General features: G+C 39.3%; 1 protein-coding gene across 9 annotated transcripts; it reads right to left on the bottom strand.

Moving 5' to 3' along the window:
- Positions 1 to 7,291: 7,291 nt before the first annotated feature.
- PAX6 (paired box 6) lies at positions 7,292 to 25,811 on the bottom strand. Of its 9 annotated transcripts, none has more exons than XM_040409459.1 (11): positions 25,802 to 25,811; positions 22,707 to 22,837; positions 22,164 to 22,205; positions 21,856 to 22,071; positions 21,351 to 21,516; positions 12,992 to 13,150; positions 12,633 to 12,715; positions 12,141 to 12,291; positions 11,067 to 11,182; positions 7,546 to 7,638; positions 7,292 to 7,498 (listed from the first exon to the last, which is right to left on the bottom strand). In XM_040409459.1, exons 1-11 carry the CDS (start codon positions 25,809 to 25,811, stop codon positions 7,292 to 7,294), a joined length of 1,374 nt encoding a protein of 457 aa, XP_040265393.1. The 9 variants fall into 9 exon arrangements, with proteins under 9 accessions (XP_040265393.1, XP_040265400.1, XP_040265395.1 ...); XM_040409466.1 differs by having other exon boundaries at positions 22,057 to 22,071; XM_040409462.1 differs by lacking the exon at positions 7,292 to 7,498 and adding an exon at positions 7,985 to 8,135 and having other exon boundaries at positions 7,553 to 7,638.
- Positions 25,812 to 26,205: the final 394 nt, after the last annotated feature.

The raw sequence follows: 26,205 nt of genomic DNA, 5'->3' as shown, positions 1-26,205 counted from the left end.
GTGGGGGGCACCCTGCGCATGTGCAGCCGCCCTCCATTCATTTTTATGAGGCCGGTGGAAATAGTCAAATGGGAGCAGTGGCCGCAGAAGTCCGGTGCGCTCCCACTCACTTCCTTGGGGAGAGCGCTTGGCGCTGGCCGAACCCCAGAAAACCCAGGGTTCTCCAGCCCCCACCTTCTCTGCTCCCTTCTCAGTGAGACCCGCACCTATCAGACAATGGGGGGATATCCTAGCGCTATGCCGCCATTGAGATGGGAATACCCATTTAACACCCATTTACATGGGCTGACTAAGCAGTAAGGTATAGGGAAGAAACTGCTCATTCCCGATATACATACACTGAACAAAAATATAAACACAACACTTTCGGTTTTGCTCCCATTTTGCATGAGCTGAACTCAAAGATCTGAAACATTTTCTACATATACAAAAGACCCATTACTCTCAAATATTGTTCACAAATCTGTCTAAATCTGTGTTAGTGAGCACTTCTCCTTTGCCGAGATAATCCATCCCACCTCACAGATGTGGCATATCAAGGTGCTGATTAGACAGCATGAATATTGCACAGGTGTGCCTTAGACTGCCCACAATAAAAGTCCACTCTGAAATGTGCACAGTTTTGCCTTACTGGGGGGGGTCAGAAAACCATTCAGTATCTGATGTGGCCACCATTTGCCTCACACAGTGCAACACATCTCTGTCGCATAGAGTTGATCAGGTTGTTGATTGTGACCTGTGGAATGTCGGTCCACTCCTCTTCAATAGCTGTGCGAAGTTGCAGAACATTGGCAGCAACTGGAACACGCTGTCATATACACTGATCCAGAGCATCCCAAACATGCTCAATGGGTGACATGTCCGGTGAGTATGCTGGCCATGCAAGAACTGGGATGTTTTCAGCTTCCAGGTATTGCGTATAGATCCTTGCAATATGGGGCCGTGCATTATCATGCTGCAACATGAGGTGATGGTCGTGGATGAATGGCACAACAATGGGCCTCAGGATCTCGTCACAGTATCTCTGTGCATTCAAAATACCATCAATAAAATGCACCAGTGTTCGTTGTCCATAACATATGCCTGCCCATTCCATAACCCCACCACCACCATGGGCCACTCGATCCACAATGTTGACGTCGGCAAACCGCTCACCCACACGACGCCACACACGCTGTCTGCCATCTGCCCTGAACAGTGAAAACCGGGACTCATCCGTGAACAGAACGCCTCTCCAACGCGCCAGACGCCATCAAATGTGAGCATTTGCCCACTCAAGTTGGTTACGATGACGAACTGCAGTCAGGTCCAGACCCCGATGAGGACAACGAGTATCCAGTTGAGCTTCCCTGAGACGGTTTCTGACAGTTTGTTCAGAAATTCTTTGGTTATGCAAACCGATTGTTACTGCAGATGTCGGTGGCTGGTCTCAGATGATCATGGAGGTGAACATTCTGGATGTGGAGGTCCAGGGCTGGTGTGGTTACACGTGGTCTGCGGTTGTGATGCCGGTTGGATGTACCGCCAAATTCTCTGAAACGCCTTTGGAGACGGCTTATGGTAGAGAAATGAACACTCATTGCATGGGTAACAGCTCTGGTAGACATTCCTGCAGTCAGCATGCCAATTCCACTCTCCCTTAAACATTGCAACATCTGTGGCATTGTGCTGTGTGATCAAACTGCACATTTCAGAGTGGACTTCTATTGTGGGCAGTCTAAGGCACACCTGTGCAATATTCATGCTGTCTAATCAGCACCTTGATATGCCACACCTGTGAGGTGGGATGGATTATCTCGGCAAAGGAGAAGTGCTCACTAACACAGATTTAAACAGATTTGTGAACAATATTTGAGAGTAATGAGTCTTTTGTGTATGTAGAAAATGTTTCAGATCTTTGAGTTTAGCTCATGCAAAATGGGAGCAAAACCGAAAGTGTTGCGTGTATATTTTTGTTAAGTGCATACAACATATCACTATATGGATCCTCAGAATTCCAAGTCCATAACTGGGCTTTGAGTCATCGATGTTGGGCCATCTAGCTTTCTAGACCTCGGGGTAATATTACAGACATCATACTGTGCTGACCTCATAGAACTTTTATGTTACAGGCTTGCCGTGGGCTGCTATAACTCTGAAGGGTAAGTAGATTCCAAAAGCTACATACTGTTAGCCAAAACACTAGGAATACCACGTGATATCCATACTAATTATTAAAAATGAGCCCACGGCACAGATTAACATTAATACTAGAGCTGGCAGGCATGTCCATGTGTTTTTAGGTCACTATATTGATCAATGGTTGAGTCCTTATGACAGGGACAATAATTGGATTGTGATCCTACCATGAAATGGCTGCCTCCAGTATGTAGTCCATAAGCATCATTTAATTACTTTTTATTTTTATATTTTATATTTGTTAAAATTAATTAAAGGTAATCTGTCACCAGGAAATTCACTGATAAACCAGGCACAATGCCTTGAAAGGCTCGCTCAGCTGATTATAATGATACCTTTCACTTAGTGATCCGTTTCTTTATTCTGGAGAAAAAGTACTTTTAATCCATATTAAAATCAGCAGTCAAGTGCAGCAAGGGTGGGGCCAAGACATTCTGTGCACCCTTGCTCCCCCTCCTTCCTCTTCTGCTTCCTTCTTGATTGTCAGGGCCAAGTTCCTGCACAGTCATCTCGTCCTGTCAATCAAAAAGGAGAGAGAGGGGCTGGCAGCAAGGGTGCACAGAGTGGCTTGGGCCCGCCCTTAGTGCACATAATTGCTCATTTGCATTAGCATTAAAAGTTTTTCTCCAGAGTGAAGCAATGGGATGGCTAAGTGAAAGGTATCATTACATTCAGCTGAGCTAGTCCTAAAAGACAATGTGCCTGGTGATAGATTGCCTTTAAATCATTAGAAATCAAGTAAATTCTCTAGATTTGGGTGGGTTTTATATCAATTACATGCCTTATATAGTCTTTTAATTTAGTTTAGAACACTTCTCGTCTATATTTCTCTTCAGAAATGTGCAATATGGTTAAGACGTTTCTCGTATTTCAAATAACACCCTAGAAGATGAGAAGAAGAAGTCATTTGAGGTTCTGTCAGCATTGACATCAATTTCAGTGGTTTAACAGAGTTAAAATGGTGTAACGATACCTGTTACGGTTGGCGTCTACAAAGACCTACTGTTAATACAACTGTCAAGGACGCATCTTCAACACGGGAAGCCTGGACATCTTCCGATGGAAAATATATCTTGACCAGAGAGAAAGCTTTATATCAGCTGATACAAAGAGAAATTATGTGTCACAGCTTTAAAACAAAGTAGCAAAAAAGCTCGTCGTTCCTGGGGGAACAATATATTGCAAATACTGTGAAGCCATTTGTAGCAAACCGTATAGCTGTATTTTTCTTTCCAATTTGGTTGTTTTTAGATATCTCCAAGGGCTAGGAAGATATTCAACAAAATTCCCTTGAGAATGGCTGCCATTACTTGTCCTACTGTAATCAGTTTTTTTCACAATCCACTCAGTTTGGGGGACATAACACTATATAAATAAATTTAAGAGTTTGGAAAAAATTCAGGGCAACTGCTGGGAGATATAAAGGGTAGGCCCACCTCTGTTATTGATTTATTAATTTTTTATTTATTTATTTTGCATTGTTTTGTGTTTACAGCTCCTATGCATATCTCCACGGTAACACAATATAAACCAAACATGTATGGTATGATCATCATCTTCTCAATAATCTTCTAATTGTATGTTAGTAAGACATAGAACACAAATGAAAGGAGTCTGACTACTTAAGGTTTGTTTGTAGTCTGTTACCAGAGAGATACATAGGTCTGCATGTAGAAAGCGTTTTTATGTCTGCACAGCTAAGCTGAACTATTTTCTCATGCGATCCTCATTTCCATCTAAAACAGATTTACGTTTATCTTCACAAAAGGGAACAGGAGTAATTTAGAGGTATATAGAACACACTGGTACAGAAGGTATCCTGGGAGGTACGGAAAAAACATGCTGGCAGGGAATGCCAAAAATAAATACTTTAATACAATAAATTAATCAGTAAAAATATCACTTTACGCTTTGGGCTTCATTTTGAAATAACATGTCTAGGTACGTTCTGTCAAACACAGTCAATTATTTTCTTTAAAGAAGCACTAAATGACAAGACAATTTTACCCACACAGTTTGTCAGTCTGCAGGATTTTCTGCATGTTCTTCAAGATATCTTGCAGAGAACTCAGGGCTTTTCCTATGGGAATGGACAAGGGTTGGGGCTTAAAGGGGTTGTCCACCATTTTTTCAGACCTGCCCAGAGTAGCCGGACCCATGGTGATGAGCATACCTACCTGATCCTCACCTCTGGGTTCAGGCTTCATCGTATCACTGCCGACTCTGCAACTCCCAGGTGTGCCTATGTCACATACTGTTTGACACGGGTCACGTGACTGCTGCAGCCAATCATTGGCAGGAGCGGTGACCTGCTTCCCTTGCGTCATGTCAGATGGTTATTGGCTGCAGAGGTATCAAACAGGATGTTTTCAAAGCTACTCTGTGATTTGCTATTATGGACAGTAGGCAGGTTTTTTTAGACAGTTTTTAAAATTTGCATAATATATGGGTAGTCCTATGTTTAGTATTCTCACTGTACACATACACGGCTTCTGTAGTGCTAGTGAAATGGTTTTGACTCTGGCATACATTTCCGTAACGCTACGACATCCCTGGTTCCATTAAGGTATATTATTGCCAGCTAGAGAGTCACATACAAAGGACCAGCAAAGCAGAAACGAGTCCAGATGCTGTGCTGCAGTCCCTTTACATTGTATACGAACTGAAATATTCCTAAGTAGACAAGTGTGTAAATTCCTGTTCAGAAATGGTTTGGCGGGATATTTTTTTTCTACAGGTAAAAAAATTAACCAATATATTTTTTTTTTACAAGAGGAATAATAAGTGACCACGGTCCACCCCACTCCACCTGGAGTTCAGGATATGAATAGCTTTTTTGTACAAAATTAATAAAATTCTGCCCTCCCCGGTTTGAAGTCCTAGACTAGTTTAGGAGTATTTTATGTCTCGGCACAATTTTCCTATCCCTCTTCCCTCGTTCTCCCACACACTTTCTCTATGCCAGTCCATTATCCACAGTGATTGTGAACTTTGCTTCCAAATGGCAGTAGGCTACCTTCATTACACCCATACTCTTTAGTACCAATAATTACAAGGACAGATTGAATTTGGGCAACCTCTTGGGCCACCATGATTTTTATGGTGTGCGTTTGTTCATGTTAAATATAATAAAGGATTATAAATAAAATAGAATGTAATTCTAGCCACTATGCTACAAGGTCTTATAGTCTACTAATAGAGATGTTCTACTTTTTGATTAATTCCATATAAAAGAAAAGAAAACCTTTAATCTGGCTCCTTGGGACACAATGAAATCCAAGCATATTATGGGTCTCCCATAAAATTACTAATGCCATAAACATCTAATAATAATCCTCCATGTATTTAGATATTGTGCATAGCAATAGCAATGGTGCAAAGGTAGTAGCTGCACCAAATACTTGATGTATGGGACGGCAGTGGACCTTCTTCTACACCTGTATTATAGATGGCACAAGGTGTGTGAAGGGGGAATAGGAGCTTCAAACTACACCTCTGTGTCTGCACTCATGGACTATGAAATATATTATACTTTTACCATCTCTGAAAGGGGTTGTACCATCTCCCACGTTGGTGCCATATCGCTAGGATGAGCCACCAATGTCAGATAGATGCGTCTCCCACCCTTGGCCCGAAACCCATATCTAGAATGGGGCCCCCAAAGTGGAGGAGTGCACATGAGTGGCATGCTCTACATTCACTTCTATGGGAGTTCGGAAAAGAGATGAGCGCCCTTGGCCCCAAACCCATATCTAGAATGGGGCCTAAAAGTGGAGGAGTGCACATGAGTGGCATGCTCTACATTCACTTATATGGGAGTTCGGAAAAGACACGAGCACGCTTGGCTTTTACCAGAACTCCCACAGAAGTGAATTCAGAGGGCACTGCACACCTCTCCCTTTGCCTCTATGGAAGTTCCAGAAATAGCCAAGCTGGCATCCGGTTATTTTCGGCATTCACATAGAAGGGAATGGACGGTGGCCGTGCTTGCGCGAAGTGCCCTGGTTCACTTTGGGGGCCTTGTTCTAGAGATTGGTGTGAAACCTGCATCTATCTGACATTCGTGGCCTATCCTAGTGACATGCCACCAATGTGTGAGATGGGCCAACCCCTTTTACGTCAACCAACAAAGACCCTACTGCTTGCAACGTGCCAAAGGCCCCGCACGTCAACATTAAAACAAAAAAGTTCACCAGTTGGAGTTGGACATTTGTACAGCACAATCTTTCAGTTGCCCTAATTTATTTAAAAATAAATTACAATTAAAACAAAACGGACTTGACGTCCAATACCGGTAACAAAATTTGCAACACCACACTAAAGGTTTAAATGAAAAAAATATATATAACAAAGGAAATACAAAGGCTTTGGTATGGTTTTTTTTTTTTTACAATCAACAATGGTTAATTTTGATATGTACTTGTGAACAACTTGAAAACACTTAAGTTGAAAACTCTTGCAAGCACTTTTAATCGGTATAAGGAATGATCTATATGCACAAGAATGATTGGACTGTGAACATTTTATACAATCTATCTAGGAACAATTAAACGACCTGCTGACCAAGAAAAAAAAATATGATGCATGAAAATGTGTATAAAACATCTATACAGTATCTTCGTCAAATATAAATGAAATGAGCTTTATTATAGAAATCATTCTGGGAGATTTCTAGGGAAGACCAAAAAAAAAAGTACATTTTGACATAAAACAAATCAGATTATATCGAAGACATAATCTACCTTTCATCTACCAAACGTCTCTCTTCGAGTTTGTCTTTTTTCCTTTTTTATTCTTTTTGGGAATCAAACGTCAACCTTTTGGGGATAACCAGTGTGCGGAGGGATTATACGGAGGGTGAAGGTCTCTTAAATAAAACTTATTTTGCTTTTTGTTTTTCTTTTTTGGCCACCGGCCTGAATGTCGATACGATCGTGGACTGTCCTCGGACAAACTCTGGGGATTGATATATCTTGATAAATCTTTTGTGGCTTGATCATGGCTTCCATTTAAAAAAAAAAAGCAATAAAAAAAAAACAATTATGACTATCGGAGAGCAGATCCTTCCACCCAGCCCGCCTTGTTCTGTTCGTCATTACATAACAAAGTCAGTTTACAAAGAGTACATCAAATGGATAAAAGTTTGGATATCAAAATGAAGATTTGATCCAAATGATATAATGCTCTGAATGTGCAAATGTCCGTTTGTGCAGTCCTTCCCAATAGTATCGTTACACAGTTCCTGTGCAGAGAAGTCTTTTTTTGTATTATATCCCAAGACAGTTCTCAGTTTTGATTTAGTTATTTTTTTTATAAAATACTGCTGAACATCCAACTGTTCTCCATAAAGTCATTGGTTAAATTAACACGGTTTTTACTGTAGTCTTGGCCAGTACTGAGACATGTCAGGTTCACTGCCGGGTACTTGTACTGGGACTGACACTCCAGGGGAAATGAGACCTTGAAAATAAAAATAAAAAAAAACATATATCAATTATAATTTCACGTTATTTTATGTTGTTTTTAGATCACAATACACAACTCATGCACTTTGTGTTTGTTTGTTTTTTTGTATATTCATAGGAACTGACGTTAAGATGCAGGGCTGGATTTTGAGCATGCATTGTCTACAGAGCGTGATTTAATTTTTTTATAACATTTTTATTACTAGTATCCACGTATCTGTGGACAGTAGAGCTGCACAGGTGCAGGCGCTGCTCGGTGTATGAATGTGTGGCTATCCCGACCAGGAGTGACTGTGTATGAGGAGTGAGAGAGAGAGGGTGGAAAATAATGGAATGCCTACCTGTAGAGGTTGTACCAGGAGTGCCCATTGATTGGCTGTTCATGTGTGTCTGCATGTGGGGAGGTGTGTATGTATCATAGCTCCGCCCATTCACAGATGGACTTGTGGGCAGCATGCATGAGTAGGAGGAAGTCTGGCCTGGTACAGGGGGCTGGAAGAAGAAAGAAAAGCAATATTACTGCTCAGTGCCATCTGTGATGTCTAAACACAATCACTGCACCTCCTGTATCCAACTTCTGCCCAGTGCAAAAATTTTAAGTGTGTCTGTATGTGCCTATGTAGACCATTGCATCTGCTGGTAACCTACATTTCCCCCTCTGGGGCATGCACCTCATGTTTATAAGGACAAGAAAGAAATGACCAGTAGAAGTTCTGCACAGCCTAGAATAAATATTAGCACCCTTAAGTGGGGATATGTAAAATCTGATAAATTTCGGATCTTATCTGAGGGTCAGCGGCTAATGAAGAAACTATATGATTTTTCAGCTTACCAACAACTGATCAGAGAGAGAAGAGGCCTATATATGTCATCAGACCGAAATATTGGCAGTAACGTGACCAAATCGGGCACATATCTATTCAGTTAGGAGCCTGGGAGAATGAAAAGATCACTACAGGGTTGGGGTGGGGGGAGTTTGTGGAAAGCCTACTTGCCCGCTTAGCGCCACTGGTTCTCGCCTCCTTCTCTTCCTGGCCTTGGCTTCTTCACTCAACTCCTAGATGTAAACTTCCATTTTGACGCCACTGCAGCCAATCGCTGGCCACAGCAGTGACCTGCTTCCCTTGCATCACGTGGTTATTTGACATGATGCAAGTAGAGCAGGTCACCGCTGCAGCCAGTGATTGGCTGCAGCAGTGTCACGACTGAAGTCTATATCCTGTGAGCTGAGTGGAGAAGTCGAGTCTGGGGAGAGAAGGAGTGGAGAGCAAGCGCTGTTAAGCAGCTAAGTATGCTTCCCTTCACAAGTCTGCCAAATTCCCCCAAAAGTTGCTCAACCTTTATAAGGAAGGTTTGTTTTCTGTATCTAATGGGTTGTCCAGGATTAGAAAAAAGGGCATATTTTTGGGGGATGCAGCACTACCTCTGTGTCTCATATTGCAGCTCATCGCCTTCAAAGTGAATGGGACTGAACTGCAGTTCCGGACACAACCTATGGAAAGACAGTGTTTCTGGAAGAAAAAACAAACAAACCCTTTTTTCTCAAATGCTGGACAACACTACTACTACAGGTGAAAACTGACCCATGGTTGATTAATATTCTATTCGGTATGACCAAGGCATATGGCTAAACATCATATGTGACAGCCCTAGCAATATACCGTAATGCATGTTATATGTGGGACTTTCATGTGTCCCCAACTTTTGCCCATTTTAGCCTAACCCAAAAGCAAAGTTAGAGTCCCAATATGTTACAGTTACCCTATGAAATTACCCTACAATTAGCCCATAAAAAACTAAGTAAGTAATGCTCCAGTAACAAGACTAATATACAAATGAAATCAAGGATGGGTACATTTTAAGTTAGAATCATGGTGCTGTTCTTTGTTTCAAATGATAACATAAAAGTACAGTTCCTGAGGTCCATTAATCCAATGTCTAGCCCTAAAAAGTCATAGACTGAAAATGTAGAGAAGAAAGGTCCATTTGAAAGGCCCTAACACCTTGACTTCTCGTGTTTCCACTGAACTCAACCTTCATTACCATAGAGCTTTAGGTTGTTCAGAGTTTGGGTCAGTAGAATTGTGTGACGTTTGTGTTCTGTTGCCTAAATGCGGGCTCTGATATGAGCCTTAATTGTAGATTTTTGAAGGGGGTTTCGGGATCTGCATATTGATGCCTATTCTTAGGATAGGCCAACAGTATCATATTGATGGGGGTTGACTCAGCTTTAAACTCAGCTGTTTAAATGGGCTGTTCCTCTTGCGCAAATGCTACCACTTCAATGTTTACATTGGTCCATCAACTGGCATGTACTATATATACTAAATGGTCCATGAACCATACATATAGTACTGGTAGTGCAGGGTATTGCAGCTTCATCCCACTCCATTGGACAAAGCTTCAGTACTTTGCACCACCAGTACCAAGTAGGCGGTCAACACTGAATAGGCTGCGGCATACGCACATGCTATGCGATCCCTTCAAACAGCCATTCGGTGGGGCTGCTGATAGTCGATCTCCACTGATCTGATATTAATGTCCTATCCTGGGGATATGCTAATCCCATAGTTGTCAATTTTGGGTGGGCCCGAAGGTGGGGATTAAATGCCTGAATTTACCAACATAAATGTTGGTAAGGATATTATTCGGTAAAACACCTTTAAAGGGATTGGTCCATCTCACACATTGGTGGCATATCTCTAGGATATGCCACCAATGCCAGATAGGTGCTGGCTCTGGAACCCACACCTATCTCTTGAAAGAGGCCCCCAAAGCAAAGGAGATTGCATGTGCAGTGTACTCTCCATTCACTTGTATGGGACACCCAAAAAGAGCATGCCCAAGTGTTTCTGGAACTCCCACAGAAGTGAATGGAGAATGCATCACACAAGCGTGGCCACCTCTCCATTCACCTCTATAGGAGTTCCGGAAATAACCAAGCCACCGCTCGGCTGTTTTTCGTTCACTTTTGTGGGTCCCCTTCTAGAGATAGGTGTGTGTCCCACCTCTGGGACCTGCACCTATCTGACATTGGTGGCCTATCCAAACCATATGCCATCAATGTGTGAGATGGGCCTGTCATTTACAGATTTCAGTAGCTGAGAAGCAAATGGAAAGTTTGATACTGAGTATGAATTTGAAAGTCTTTTGGAACAAACTGTTCTGAACATTTTGGATGTTTTTGAATAAATTAGCCATATTCTATCACATAATATATTGTATGCATATTGTGATAATCTAGTCAATTCTGTATTTTTGAATCGCATTTATAGCCTACTTGTGTTGGCTCCCTTTAAATAAGTTTTCTCTAGGTTGTAAACGTATGTTTGTTTGGTGCTTACTTTACGAATAGTATTAGTATGAACCATTATAATTGGATGTGAGCTTTTGAGTTTAAGTTTAGCACAAGAGTATACTCACTTGCATAGGAAGGTTATTTCCCATGGTGAAGCTAGGCATAGGTGGCAGCGCACTGTATGTGTTTGTAAGGGCTGTATCTGTTCTTCCCAACATGGAACCTGATGTGAATGATGACACTGCAAGAGAGAGAGAGAGAGACTTGCTATTATAATGCATTAGAATTTATTTTGCGTATTACGTTCCCCCGGTCATATGTTGTCCCGGTGTCATCAATATCAACAATTTTTTGCAAACATTACCTAGACTAAATTGACTAGATTGAAAAATAAAAACAAATTTCCCTTTAACTAATGATTTTAAGGCATGCCATATACTGGAGAAGAGGGGGGAACAGGTAGTCGTGCCTCCGTTCACATAAGTGACATTACCTCCTCTGTTTTCTTGGAGAATCTTTTGGTCTTCACCACCCAATTCCTACTTAAACTTGCTACATTATGATTTAAAATTCTGAATTGTTAGCTGTGATATTAAAGAGGTTTTCTGGGATTTTCCTCAGGATTGGTCATCAATATGAGATTGGCAGCAGCCGACTTCTGGCACCTCCCCGATCTGCTGTATGAAGAGTCCATGGCGCTCCGTGAGTCACAAGGCCTAGGCCCAGCTCAAGTGAATGGGGCTGAGCTACCATATTAAGCACAGCTGCTATCAAATGGGCAGCACTGTGCTTGGTAAGCCTGGAGGAGGCTACAGCGCTCACCAGACCTCTGGGGAGCACAGCGACTTCCTCAAACGTTAATGGTGCCTGGAGTTGGAACCCCGCCATAAATATAAAAATACTGGAAAACCCCTTTAACTCTGACTCCCCCATTATTCTATTGCCAGCAAGCAACTTCCTTGTGAAGCCCTTCGAATACATGGTTTTTGGTGGTGGAAACGTCTTGGCAGTTAAAATGAAAAATGTATTCTATTTCAAGCACCCAAACCAATGTGGCCTTTCAGGGTTTCCAATGTCTGAAGTATGTTCCTCATTTTAATCAGTAAGAAAAAAAACATTTAAGTTGCGTATTTGGCGTTTTCCTTCATTTCAACCCTTTTGATAAATCCACATCACGTTCTTCAAGTCTGCCAACTGACCTGGAGTAGATGGTTGCGGGATTGGCTGGTAGACACTAGTGCTGAAACTACTACTGATAGGAATGTGACTCGGTGTGTTACTGGCTTGTCGTCTCTGGTTCCGTAGCTTTTCTTCTCTTCTCCATTTTGCTCGTCGATTCGAGAACCATACCTAGTGGTAAGAGGAGACCCATTGAGTGATCGGTCGATCGTCTTACTTGGTCAACCACAGAACACAGGAACCAATTCTTTCTAACGCTAAATAGAATAATTCTAAGTATTTAGCGCTTGTTGAACCTCTCGAAACATCCAACTATTCATTAAATATGGAAGATAGGTGTCTCTGTCGGTTACATAAGTCTGCCCGTTCTCCACAACGTGCAGGATCTATAAATATAACTATACATTCGAAGGCCCCCACGTCTGCCTACATGATTGTTGTGCTTGATCATAAATGCGATGCGTTTTACACTGGGGGTCAAACATCTTATTTAATTACATAGTAACAGTTACCTGTATCCTAGCTTCTGGCAAATCTATTTTGGCAGCTAATCTTTCTCTGGCAAACACATCAGGATAATGGGTTCGTTCAAATTCTGCAAGCATACAAATGAACAGGTTAGTTAAGAGAAATGCACAGGTTTCATTATCAAAGCCGTTAAACATCTCCAATTAGAGGATGAGCTCTTGTGGCCTCTCTTCTACTGTTATTTTCCTTCGCTGAGAGAGGAGTGACTGTGTACACAGCCGTTAGATCCTACAGTATATTTTACTCATATAGCTAGTCATTTAAAAAAAAAACATCATGTTTAAAAAAATATATAATAACCTACATGGACAGTAGATTATACATTCATTGTAATGACCTTTACCTTTTTCTAGGGCCTCTATTTGTTCTTGGGTAAATGAAGTTCTGTTCCTTTGAAGTTTTCGTTTCAACTGAAGCCTCATTTGTGCCTCATCTGAGTCTTCACCGTTAGAACTGATGGAGTTGGTGTTTTCTGCACCCCCTTCTTGCTGTGGGCATCCATCTAGGATAGAGTAGGCAAGTTAAACTTGAGAAAACCTTCCCCAAAGTTCACCATCAAATAGTTTTGTTGAGTTTTCGATTTAATCAAAATTTTGAAAAAAATATATTTTTTTATCTATTTATTTTTTATTTCCATTTCTTCTTTCAGAACTTTTGAAAGGCTTACGCACCAGAATTGACCACTTATTCAACTTCCAGTTAGTTTAGTCCAAATTGGACTATCTTGAAATATTGCCGATGTTTGTGAAAAAAGTGCAGGAAGCAAATTAAATGTAGAAAACAAATTTACATTTTGTTCTTGCAGAACTGGTGAAAAGCTTACATACCTTAATTTACCACTTATTCAACTTCCAGTGAGTTAAGTCCAAATTGGACTATCATTAAATATTACCCTTGTTTCAGGAAGAAAGGGTAGAATGCAAATTGCATTTGGCAAAGCGAACTAAAAAACTTTTAATACGATATAGTCTTCGCGGCAGGTAACTACCAGGTTAACACTTCTTGTCTAAGACGATCTAAATTCAGCAATTGTAATCAATTCACTCTTGATAGGTTTGCCTAAAACGTGATTAAGAACTCAAACGAAGCTTGTTATCTCCAAAAGAAATATTTATCTAGTTTTCTTCTTCTTTTTTTTTTTTTTTTATAAATTTGAATTCCGCACAGTCAATTTCATGTTTAAAGGTTCTGAATTTAGAAGTGTGCGCATTGTTCTACTATTTTATTCAACCATTGTACGAGCGTGCAATTCCCTGACACCTATTACAGTGAACAGTTGTAATTATATCATCAGTAAGAACAGCCTGTAATTGCAGAAAATGGAATTTTATATTTAGATAAAGGGACTGTCCATTCTTTGTAATATGGCGTACAAGAAAAGTGGGATTTTTCCCCCCGAAAAATACTGTATATTTTTATTTATTTTTTTTGGGATATAATGTAGTGACTTCAGTAACGCACGCTAACTTTATAATATTTACGGTGAGGATATGATTTAATTGGTGGTGCGTAAAAACATAATAATTCATTATTACACCTGTATTTAAAAATGAATGGATGTGTAGTAGACACATAGAGAAATTACTGCTCAGGTTACCTATAAACTTCAATAGCCCCTCCTTTTTTTTTAGCTTGTATTATTAATTACATTATTATTATTATTATTAGATTATCTATGGATTTTATTTCTGCTTAACCTTCTTTTTGTGGTGTAATGATCTATAACTAATCTATAAATACATGAATGGGCTATCAGGAATTTCTGGGACTGCCCCAAAAAAAATGAGAAAAAAAAATATTGACCCTTATTCCTTGAAATAATTTGTACCTTCTGTAATTAAATATTGTGGGAATTAACATCAGAGCAGTATGCTAACACAATGGTGTTGCCTTCAAAGGGTTAAGAGAATTGTGACAGAATCTGGTGGGTTCTTTTCAAACACTTTGAAATGTTTTAAAACCCCAACATTCCCTTCCATTTAAATCTAGGGATTCATCTACAGTGAGGACCATATGGACGTTTGTAGACCTATTGAGATGACCACCAACACATGAATAGAATTGGAGCTGCTTTTCAACAGTGCACAATGGCAGCCGAGTAAGAGAAACTATTAAACACTCGGGGCTAGGGGGATTGGCAAACTTCCGTGGGTAGAATTTAGAGGACACAATCGGGACGGAGAACAAAAGGATTCTCTTGAATCTCGCAGTGATCTACATTGTATCACAAGGGGTCCAGTCAACAGACTGTTAGGCAAGTATGTTAACCTTTAGGCGCAGCTATCATTAATCACTGTCCACCAGCCTGGCCTACTCAAAGCTATATAGGATTATTTTTTTTTTTAAACTTTCTATAGGACCAGGAGAAGACAAAAACACCTAAATGTGTCAATGGGATAATTCCATACACTCCAGCTATTTACTCAGCAGAGGGAAAAAAAAAGGGCGGAAAAGGACTCAGTTAACGTTAGATAAGCTTCAACTCACATATTAACACACGAGTGTCCATCTATTTGCTCATCGAATCTGATGCGAAGCGTCTTCAAGTGTTCTGCTGCCAACGTCTGAAGTGCGTTTGTGTACAGCACAGGAAAATAACTGTCCGATCAGAGCCGAAGCTTGGGGCCATATTAATGAATAAGGCTCATAAATAATGATTTTTTTTCTTTTTAAACTTTTTACATAATTTTATTAATTTGCGGTGGAGAGAAATTTTCATAAAAGGTATCATTTTAAAAAAGGTGTTTAAGTTTTTAGTTTTTTTTTTATATGGGACTCACTGAAATTTGGAAAAGAATTGGATATAAAATGGTCTCCTAAGGGTGCAATTTTATTTTATTTTTTTACATTCTAATATACTCCTATACACATACAGTAGGGTTAGTGTGAATATACAACTGCTCTATTATTTCATAATATATCAGTTATGGGTATTTTACTTTCCCCTAGATGTCCAGGGACTATAAAGGACCAAAGGACCATTTTACGCCAGTCTGTAATATTCCCTGGGCTGCCGGAAGATGAGCCTAATTTATGATGAGGCACACACCTCGTCATAAATTAGGTGCATCCTCTGGCAGTCCGTGCTCTTTCACTGAAATGTATGGCAGCTCGAAGTTGCCGTAAATTTCTGGGTTTTTTTGCGCCATAAAACTGGTGTAAAAGAAGATACATTTGCTGGGCAAGTCTATTCTTCGGGAAGGTGATGAGGGCGGCGTGGAAACACCACTTGCAACAAAATTTTGTTGCAATGGCATTTAAAAAGTCAGAAACCGGGGGTTTGCAACTTTTTATGCTCGAAAAGTGGCTGGGCAGAGAAGGTTAATAAATTCCACCACCCCACCCATGTGTGCAGGAACTTCTAGTTGAGCTGCCACAAGTGGAAACCTGTAATTCTACCCTAGAGTCAGAGGATGCTAATGGAGATGGTGTAGAGATCATGGGGGGTAGACATTTTTTTCTCCACTTGAGTTGTACCATTGAAGAACATTACAGTTTGACCCACCTCAGCCTGTAATGGCTGATATCAGTGAACATTCGGAGTGAGTAAAACTTCAATTTAAACGGAGTAAGGAAAGAATTTAGGTTCATTTACCATATGTAGGTCATAGACTGATGATACAGTGGATGATACCAGTGCAGAGGACACTTTATGGAAAAAAAAGAAAAGACAAAATAGCGCCCCCCCCCCCCCTTTGCTGGTGATAGTTCATGCCATCACACCCCAACATCCTAAAACATGATGGCCTAACGTTTGTTGCCCTTCACCATCATGTTCCCATGCAGTCCGAGGAGAGGAGTGTGTGTCAGTCTGTAGGAAAGGGGAGGATATGGCTAGCCTTAGCTGGATCAGGACCAGATGTAGCAGAGCTGAATCTTAATCGTAATAGTTGTAATAAGTCTTTGTGTTAAAATAGCTCAGTGTTTGTAAATGGCAACCATAGATTTCCATAATGTGTTCCACATAACAAACAAATTAGCTTTGTGCATCTATACATTATATGGATACATTGTATACAGCAACAAAGTATATACCTGGGAATGTGAATAACTATGAACTGTTGTGACAAGGAGTGAGCAGATGCCTGTGTACAGATTTAGCAGAGCTGACTATGTCACATGGTGCAATCTTCCTCTATCTATATATCTATATCTATGTATGTATGTATCTATCTATCTATCTATCTATCTCCTATCTATCTATCTATCTATCTATCTATCTCCTATCTATCTATCTATCTATCTATCTATCTCCTATCTATCTATCTATCTATCTATTATCTATCTATCTATTATCTATCTATTATCTATCTATCTATCTATCTCCTATCTATCTATTATCTATCTATCTATCTATCTATCTATTATCTATCTATCTATTATCTATCTATCTATCTATCTATCTATCTCCTATCTATCTAATTTCTAACATTTATCTATCTAATGTATATTTATTTATTTTCTGATATCTATCTCATATCTATCTATCTATCTATCTATCTATCTATCTATCTATCTATCTATCTCATATCTATCTATCAATTTTTTTTATATCTATTTCATTTCTGATATCAATCCATCTATCATAATAGATACTGGTTAATTTGTATCTCGTATATACCTACATATATTGGAATGAAGGGGGCATTAGTCGTCTGCTACACCAGTTCTGTGGCGTAAAACTGTCTCAAGTGATGCCCGCATGTGACATTTCGTCAAGTTTTGCAACATTTGGTGAACCTCACCACTTTTAGAAGTGGAGTGAAAAGTGGGTCAGGATTTCAGATTAAAACCCCTTTAAGGTCTCATTTATAATGTGCGACTTTTTAAAAAGTCACCTCTCCTGGGCAGGCAACCCCCTGGTGCACTTTTACAGACCTAGGCATACACCACATTTCGCTTGCACCAAATCTATTATTACAGTGCGCCATTTCAAATTTGGAGCAACTTCACAAAGCAAAGCTAGACTGAAAACGGACACTAAAACCACCACAACTGATAAATTGGCATTACATGTAATGAGACTGGATGAGACAAATATCCACACATCTATTATAGGCGGTAGCGGTATAGCCGTACAGACATTGCATAGTGCACGGTATTACAATCTGTTCCTCCTCAACAAGAAATACACCTAACACCAGGGTTCACATCTTCTGTCCTTCAGCCCTAGGGGCTGTACGAGCTGCGTGGAGTCGCACATAGGTGTGATGTACAAGTGACCCATAAGTGATTTTTTTTGTCCTTGATGCAGCTAGAAGGGATTTCAAAAAGTGCCACAACTTTTTTCTATCCCCAATTAATATGAAAATCTTAAATAATTATCCACCTAATCACGTGACTCCAAGGGCACAAGTCCCCGATACAGGCCTCGGTGCCGCATGTTGCAGTGTAGCCGCGGCTTTATCTAGTGCTCGCACGTCACCCCCTCCAGTGCTCAGTGATCTAGAGTTACGTATACGTGACACTCAATTAAGATATCTGGTTTAAGGCCTCTATAGAAAGGAGTCGGGGAGTGAATGGACTGCTGAAGATAATCCATATAAAGGGACTCTGGTGACTGCGCGCCGCTATTATCCCGCAGCCAAAGCAGCTGACGCGCCGGCCTGTGTGTGTGTCATGTATGGGATTTACTTCTTGGAAGAAGACTCAGGAGAGAAAGACTCTGGGAAATAGGATTCATTCCTGAGTTTCTTAGTGTCTTAATCAGTGAGGCGGAAAGCCAGTCACATCAGACAGTAACTCAGCAGCTTCCAGGGAGCACACAACATGGCGCCTCAGTGTGCTGGGGGGAAAATGGCTGAATCCTAAACAGGAGCTTTATAGTCTTATCTGAGGGGGGAAAGTTACAAAAAGTGTTTGAGTCGCTGAGTAATTCTCTGCCCGCACTGAGCCGACCCTTTCATGTCTATTATGGAGATCTCTGTGTGCAGGGCCGTGTTCATATTGGGAACATATTTGTGCCCTGCGAGGCCTCAGCCTGCCTTATGCCTCCTCAGTAATGGCCTCTCGTGGAATAGAGTGCTCGAGACACAGCCACCGTCTAAGGGGCTCAGTGCAGACATACTGGTATTTCTGTCTTATTAAAGAGAAAGTATTCAATGAATGGATATTACATAGAAATATATATATATCGTGTGATAGTGTGTGAATATTGGACCCGATCCATAAGACTATCTATCTCATATCTATCTATCTATCTATCTATCTATCTATCTATCTATCTATCTATCTATCTATCTACCTGTCTATCTATCTATCTATCTATCTATCTATCTATCTATCTATCTATCTATCTACCTGTCTATCTATCTATCTATTTGTCTCTATATCTGTTAGGTCTGTCTATTTAATCTATGTGTCTATCTTTAAAATCTATCTATCTATCTTTCGGGTCTCTCTTTATTTAATCTATGTGTCTGTTCATCTGTCTTTCTATCTCACATGTATCTATTGAATATATCAATCGATTGACCTGTCAGTCCTTATATCTGTCTATTTGATTTATGTACCTGTCTATCTATCTATCTATCTATCTATCTATCTATCTATCTATCTATCTATCTCATATCTATCTCCTATCTATCTCATATCTATCTATCTATCTATCTCATATCGATCTATCTATCTCATATCTATCTATCTATCTATCTATCTATCTATCTATCTATCTATCTATTATCTATCTATCTCATATCTATCTATCTATCTATCTATCTATCTATTATCTATCTCATATCTATCTATCTAAAAAAATAAAAGCAACAGCAGCACAGAAAATAAGTCGGGTGCAAATCCTCAGGGAAGATAGGCAACCATTCCTCTGTATAATATATCCAAAAAATAAGGCAGCACTCCAAATAGGGTGAAAAGGGTCATCACCTTTTCACCCTATTTGGAGTGCTGCCTTATATCTATAAATATTTATTATTCTATAGATATCTCATATCTATCGATCTATCTATCTCATATCTATCTATCTCATGTTGCTCTATAATCTGTCCATGTATGTAATTATATATATATCTAATCTACTGTCTCTATCAGTGTAATTATCCATATCAATATATGTAATTTATGAGAACAGATCCTCCAGAAGATAGAATTTAATATTTTACACACACACACACACACAATACTCACACTTTATACTAAGATTTTACTAAACAATTGGAAATGAATGATGTATTCCTCTTAAGGATAATATTTAGCAGACATGCTTCTATTCCAGCCGTCTACTCACAGTTTCATTTTTCATATTTAACAAAGTGAGTGCTAACAATTAGTGACTTTATGTAACAATCACTTCTGCCAAATGACAACCTCTGCTCTGCTACATCGCTATAGGTGCAAAAGGCTAATGATGCAACATTTATATCTGCATTAGGCTACATCGTATTTAGCCTGACTCAACTTTTTTAAAAAAAATCTATCCAGAAATTCTAATTTGATATTAAATTGTTCTGGAACGTTCATTTTAAGAAGACGCCAAAGTTCATCCAATGACCTCAGCTGATCTCCTGACCAAGAGATGGAGGGACCTGGCAGCCTCGATCATGGTGATGAGAAGGATAATATAATAACGCATAATATAAGGATCAGCAGTGATGGGACTGATCAGGATATGAGGGGGAGCCCCACTTTCCCATCTTAGCCCCTTTCTTCTTATATTGTTTTTCTAATTGGCAAGTGGAAACGTATCGTGTCCAAGGGTCTCCTGTGAAACATTTCTACAGCTGCCCCTCCAACTAGACGCTTTATTCATGTCTCCTTAATGAGAAACAAAACGATCTCTAATGAGCAATTACATCGCCACAGAATTCTTCTTCCCATAACTAATTCTTGTGTGTGACAGAAACATCTATTGTGGCAGATACTGGGCATATCCCTCGTACGGGGTCCTGTTCTGCTACCTTGTCTGGAATAACGCGTCAAGACAATATTGCGCCACATCTACTATGGAGGAGCTATCCGCTAAGAATTATTACCTCCCAACCAATTAAACTCCACGCGAGCCTTGGGAACAAAGTCTGCCATTTATCTCCATTCCCATCCTCTAATTCAACTACCTTATAAATACAGATATAGCAGAGCTGAATCTCGTTCTGAAAGCTTCCGGAGGTCAGATAATTGAGAAGCTTTAGATAGGAAGATATTACATAATGTTTTAGCAGATAACCAACTCGTCTCTGCTATGCCAGACAAAGTCATCCGCAACATCTGTCCTTCCAAGCGCTAGATACTTAGCGTATCATACCAGTATAATACTAAGTCGACTACTGCGTACTAGAGGGCTTGAAACGACAGATTCCAATACTACGTCAATGACTCCAATAATAGTGCAACCAAGACCAATCTCGTGCAAATGTTTGCCCGCACTTTATGTACAAGGGATTGTATTTTTGCAAATCGTTATAATACATCATTAACCCCTTCATATAACCTCATGGGGATAGGGTAATAAGCGAGTGATCCATGAGAAGCCAACCGTCTCAGTCATACATATAAAGTGACTACGATACAAATGCAACCTATACAATAAGAATTTACAATCATTCTATGCAAATGAGACACCACGAAGCCAGTCGACTAATTATAATGTCATTAACATATTTACCTTTATAAAATCTGCACAGCACCGCGTCTACAATTTCATCCCCCACCCCTCCCCCATCCAATATCGAACATGCATCCATATTTACCTTGCGTAGGCTGGCCTGGCACCGATGTACCCGGATACCAACCAGGCCGTGTCCCCCAAGTCCCTGTCTGTCCGTTCAGCATCCTCAGCTTGTCATACATGCCATCTGCGCCCATCTGTTGCTTCTCGCTAGCCAGGTTGCGCAATACTCTGTTTATTGACGATACCTGCAGGACGAATAGCGATAGGAATAAGGTCATTAGCTCCATGGTGGTCGTGGACGTAATCTTTATCATGTCTGTGCGGACAGTCTACGATCTGGGTGCCATAAGGGTCTGAATGAATTATGCCCAGACTTCTATTATAATGAATGGAATGCAGTAGTCTATAGAACTTTGCCTATAAGAATCTGTCTATATATTTCCAAAAACATGAGTTGACCAATGTCATTATTTAATATGCTCAGTACGTTATCACCATCCTTATAATGTAGTGATGTGGGCACATCCCTCTTCCCCAACACTAAGACGTATTGATCGGCTCTCGGTAGAGCGCAGTAGACTTACACTAGGGATGTTATCGTTGGTGCAGACGCCTTCGGACAGTAACCTGTCTCGTATCTCCCAGGCAAAGATGGAGGGGCACTCTCTTTTATACTGGGCTATTTTGCTGACCACCTCTGGAGTGGCCACCCTAGGTTTGCTTCCCCCGATGGCTCTAGGTCTGATCGATCCAGTCTCGTAATATCTCCCTAAAATCTTACTCACGCAACCGTTTGATACCTGCACGGAGAAACAAACAACAAATCACATTATTAATAATTTCAAGACAATAGTACAATTTTATAGTAGGCATTAAACAATGACAAGCTTACGTTTTGACTATCCAGCACTGGCACTTTTGCATCTGCATGGCTCTATAATACAAAAATATACCTTCAATGGTATGAGAACTTATGTCTGTTGCTTTTCTTTTTTTTATCTTTTTGCTTTTTTCTTTCTTTTTTTCTTTTTAAATTACATTTGTGGCCCTAGAAACTCAACCTCTAAGTATTATTTTTTTTAAAAAGGAAAAAACATTTTAAAACTATTTAAATCTGCCTATTCTTCCAATAAAATCTACGGTTTAGGAATAACTTGGGTTTAAACAGAGCCAAAACATAATTCCATCTATCTAAAGACGTAGAGAGGGGGGAGGCAGCCTATAAAATAAATGGCGTCAAGCCAAAGTATTATTATTATTATTATTATGTTATTAAATTTACAAAAAAATAAAATTTGGGGAGAATTTTTGATAAGCAGATGATTGCTGTATTAATAAGCTGGAGAAATCTTTATCTTGGTAGAGGACAGTAAAATAGTAACAGATGGGCATCACTTTATAATCAGAGCGGTTGGGAAGCGAGCGACGTTTTCACCTGCAAAATTCTTGAAATATCACAGGGTCTTGCTCCACTGTGTGCCAGCTCCACTATCTTCTGCCTGGTAGAATCTGGCAAAGGTCTACCGTTTACAAACACTCCACCGAGCTGGTTCACTCCACTGTGACCTGAGAATAAAACAAAGTAACAACAACTATATTACTCTGTAACACCCCCAAAATATTATCCACCCCCAAGCCATAGTGAGGGAGGGGGCACTCTTCCAGATGGTTATGGCCAACCTGGATATAGGCAGTAAATAGAAAATATATTCATATCTATATCTAATAAATCCCCCAAACACCCTTCACAACAGCTCCAATCTGCCTCTAAAAATAAAAAATTCCAAAAACTCCTTCGCCATTCCAAAAACAAATGGGCTAATTAGATCAGGCAAGAAAACAGTTAATTCCACCTCACCATCAAATGCCTCCATCACACACACAAGAACGACAAAAGGTTTCAAGATTAAACGCAGCGACCACCACCGCCTCAACTAAGGCAAGTAAGTGGCACAAAATGTGGTGGCATTCCAACAGCTACTCTACGGAGAAGGTCTCGTAAATACCCTGAGATTCCTCTTCAGACATTGGCTTGAGCTCCCATTCCTTTGTGCTGAGATATTATAGGCAGTTCAGTTCATTCAAAAATTAAAAAAAAAATCCTCAAACCTGAAGTCTCAGAGACAGAGACAGCTTCCCTGGAGAAGAAGGAAGGAAGGAGATGTGTGTGCTCCTCAGCTTGCAGACTACTGATAATAAATGGACTTGCAGGAGGCTCTGGCTTCTTAGCAAATAAATAAGCACCAAATATAGAAGAAGGGGGAAAGTATGATGAGTCTTTGTGACATTTGTCTTTAAAATAAAGCTAGCTGCACGTCAAGTTTGAGCTTAATTTCTGGAAATAGGCGGAAGTCGCCCCAGATCATGCATGGAAGGCTAATTGAAAAGATCATTTGAAGTACTTGTGGCAGACATGTCACTTTATGACAGTGCTCTGCTTTTGAAAATTGCATCGTCAGGACAAATGGTACTATGATAAAAACAACCCTTTCTATCCGGATTTGGAGATCACTCAGGCTGGAGATAAGGCTAACACTAGTTACTTCAAGGGAAAGACACATTTTATTTTAAGGTAGCCCAATGAGAGGGGTGGTGGGGGGGATCTGGGTGAAGAACACAAATGGAGAGCCTGGATTCATACTGACATCCACTTTTATATTATCACTGTTATTTTCTATAAGGTTTAGTTGACACCTTAAAACATTTCCTCCAAGCTATGGTCCTCAAAAAACACCTCCAAAGGAACCTATACCATTTTTATAAGTATTAAAGACCTAAATCTCCCAAAGATACCCTCTCCAATATACATATAGTGTAATATTACATATCCCTATACCCCAGTATGGCAACTATTGACCCATTTTATGCTCTTTTTACAAAATCAATAACAAAATTCTTCATTTAATATATGTCATCTAATAGAGGTAATACACAAGGTAAAACAAACATTTGATCTAGGATTCCAGTGGGTCTGGGGATTGGTCCATGGCCATATAGACTTGTCTGCAATGCAACTCCTCTTATAATAATTATTATAATTATTATTAGTATTGAGATTTCCAAGGACCCAGCGTTCAGCCTCTATCCCCTACAGGAATGTCATTTGCAAAGACCATTTATCAACTTAAAAATTGACACTGACAATGGCAAAATAGTAAAATTTCACTTAAAAGGTTAAAGTCTTAATCATGATGTGATTTCCCCAGGGAAAGGCTGCAGAGCTGGCTCTGTGGCAATCGTTAGCCACTCCTAGGCAGCTAATAAGAAAGCATATGGTGTTGATTTGGGCTCCTTGAATTTTATACACCCAGGGATTGTTGTCGCATAAAGCTACAGAGATACTAGTAGTGACCTTTACACACACAGCAAAAAAGAGGCTTCGTCTACGCAGGACACCTCCGAGCAGATCACAAGGCACCTTGTAACGGCATCTCTCACCAACGCGACACATCCCTGTAATAATGCTGCCTTATAGGTCAACACAGGAATAAGATCTACAGAGCGGTCCAAAGTTCTAGACATAATTAACCATTTAACAACTGCAACCTCAATAAATGCAATGAACACAACCAGCTAAAAGCCATAATAAGATATAGAAAAAAGTAAAATATGTGATAGATTGATAGATATTAGATAGATAGATAGATAGATAGATATGAGAGAGCTAGATAGATAGATGTTATATAGACAGATATGAGATAGACATTAGGTGGATAATAGATAAATATAAGAGATAGATAGATAGATATTAGATAAACAATAGATAAATATGAAATAGATAAGTAGATATTAGATAGATAGATAGATAGATAGATAGAAGATATATAGATAGACAGATAGTACATCATATAATACTAGTATGAATAAGATGCAATTTCATGTTTATTTCCGGGCATCATCTTTATTCTCAACAATTTATTGTATTAATATTCTCAAATAAAGTAGAAATTCCTGATTCAGTCCAATAACTTAAGGAAAACAACCATGCACATACACACCTGTGTGTATACAGACATATATCATTTGAATACATTTATTAAGCACATATTAGATTCCTTCCACAAGAGAACAAAAGTTCTTGAGCAAATCAACTACTGATTACTAATAAACTAAACTAAAACTACTAACTACAAACTAACTGAATCATATCTAAAGCAGTTTCCAAGGACACAAGTCCATCCACATTAGATCCAAATGGTGACAATTGACTTTGAAACGTAAAACAGCCAAAACAACAGTGCCAACAGTTTAGTAAAATCTACAGTAGACTAAAACATTCAGAGGCAAATATAACCCAAACCAAATGAGAACAGCCATAAAATAAAAGTAATAACCCAACCTCCCTGCACAGCTCTTCTACTACCAGCTGCCATTGTAAATAACTGTGACAATTTAGCCCAAGTCTCTTAACAAGCGCTCAGTAAAATATTAGAGGGAGTCATAAAATAAATCACCCACTTTAATTGATTGATGTCCCTCAGATAAAACAATAGACTAATAGCATTTATTCCATAGTGATTCATTACTTACTGTTCTGCATGGTGTTGGTGATGATGTGCACTAAATTCCCACGTGGTGACTCCAAGGGATTCTATTAATAAATAAACACATTTCCTATTAATTAAGGAGCAGCTTTTAAATGTCCATCAACGAGCATAAGATTTAATGTTATTTTACCATATCATATATTATACATCTTCTGGCTTAAAAAAAAATATATATATATATATATATATATATATATATATATATATATATATATATATATATATATATTTTTTTTATATAATTTATAAATATAATTTATTATAAAATAAATTGAATAATATACATTCACAGTTTCTACCAAAATAATAGAATCATTTAACATTATATTTATAATAATAGTTTTTTTTCTGCTTTGTTTTTTTAATTTAGACCATTACAGTGACAAA

Source organism: Bufo bufo, chromosome 10 (assembly GCF_905171765.1).
Source record: "Bufo bufo chromosome 10, aBufBuf1.1, whole genome shotgun sequence".
NCBI classification, from domain to species: Eukaryota; Metazoa; Chordata; class Amphibia; order Anura; family Bufonidae; genus Bufo; species Bufo bufo.
Note: the sequence above shows the minus strand (reverse complement) of the source record. Positions and strands in the feature narration are given on the sequence as shown.

Bases quoted from the DNA above. Each gene is read 5' to 3' on its own strand.
- PAX6 (XM_040409459.1), bottom strand. The intron at 12,716-12,991 runs GTAAAGGTCATT...GTATGCTTGCAG, and splicing joins AATAGAGGCCCTAGAAAAAG to AATTTGAACGAACCCATTAT. The intron at 11,183-12,140 runs GTCAGTTGGCAG...TCTCTCTTGCAG, and splicing joins CCCGCAACCATCTACTCCAG to TGTCATCATTCACATCAGGT.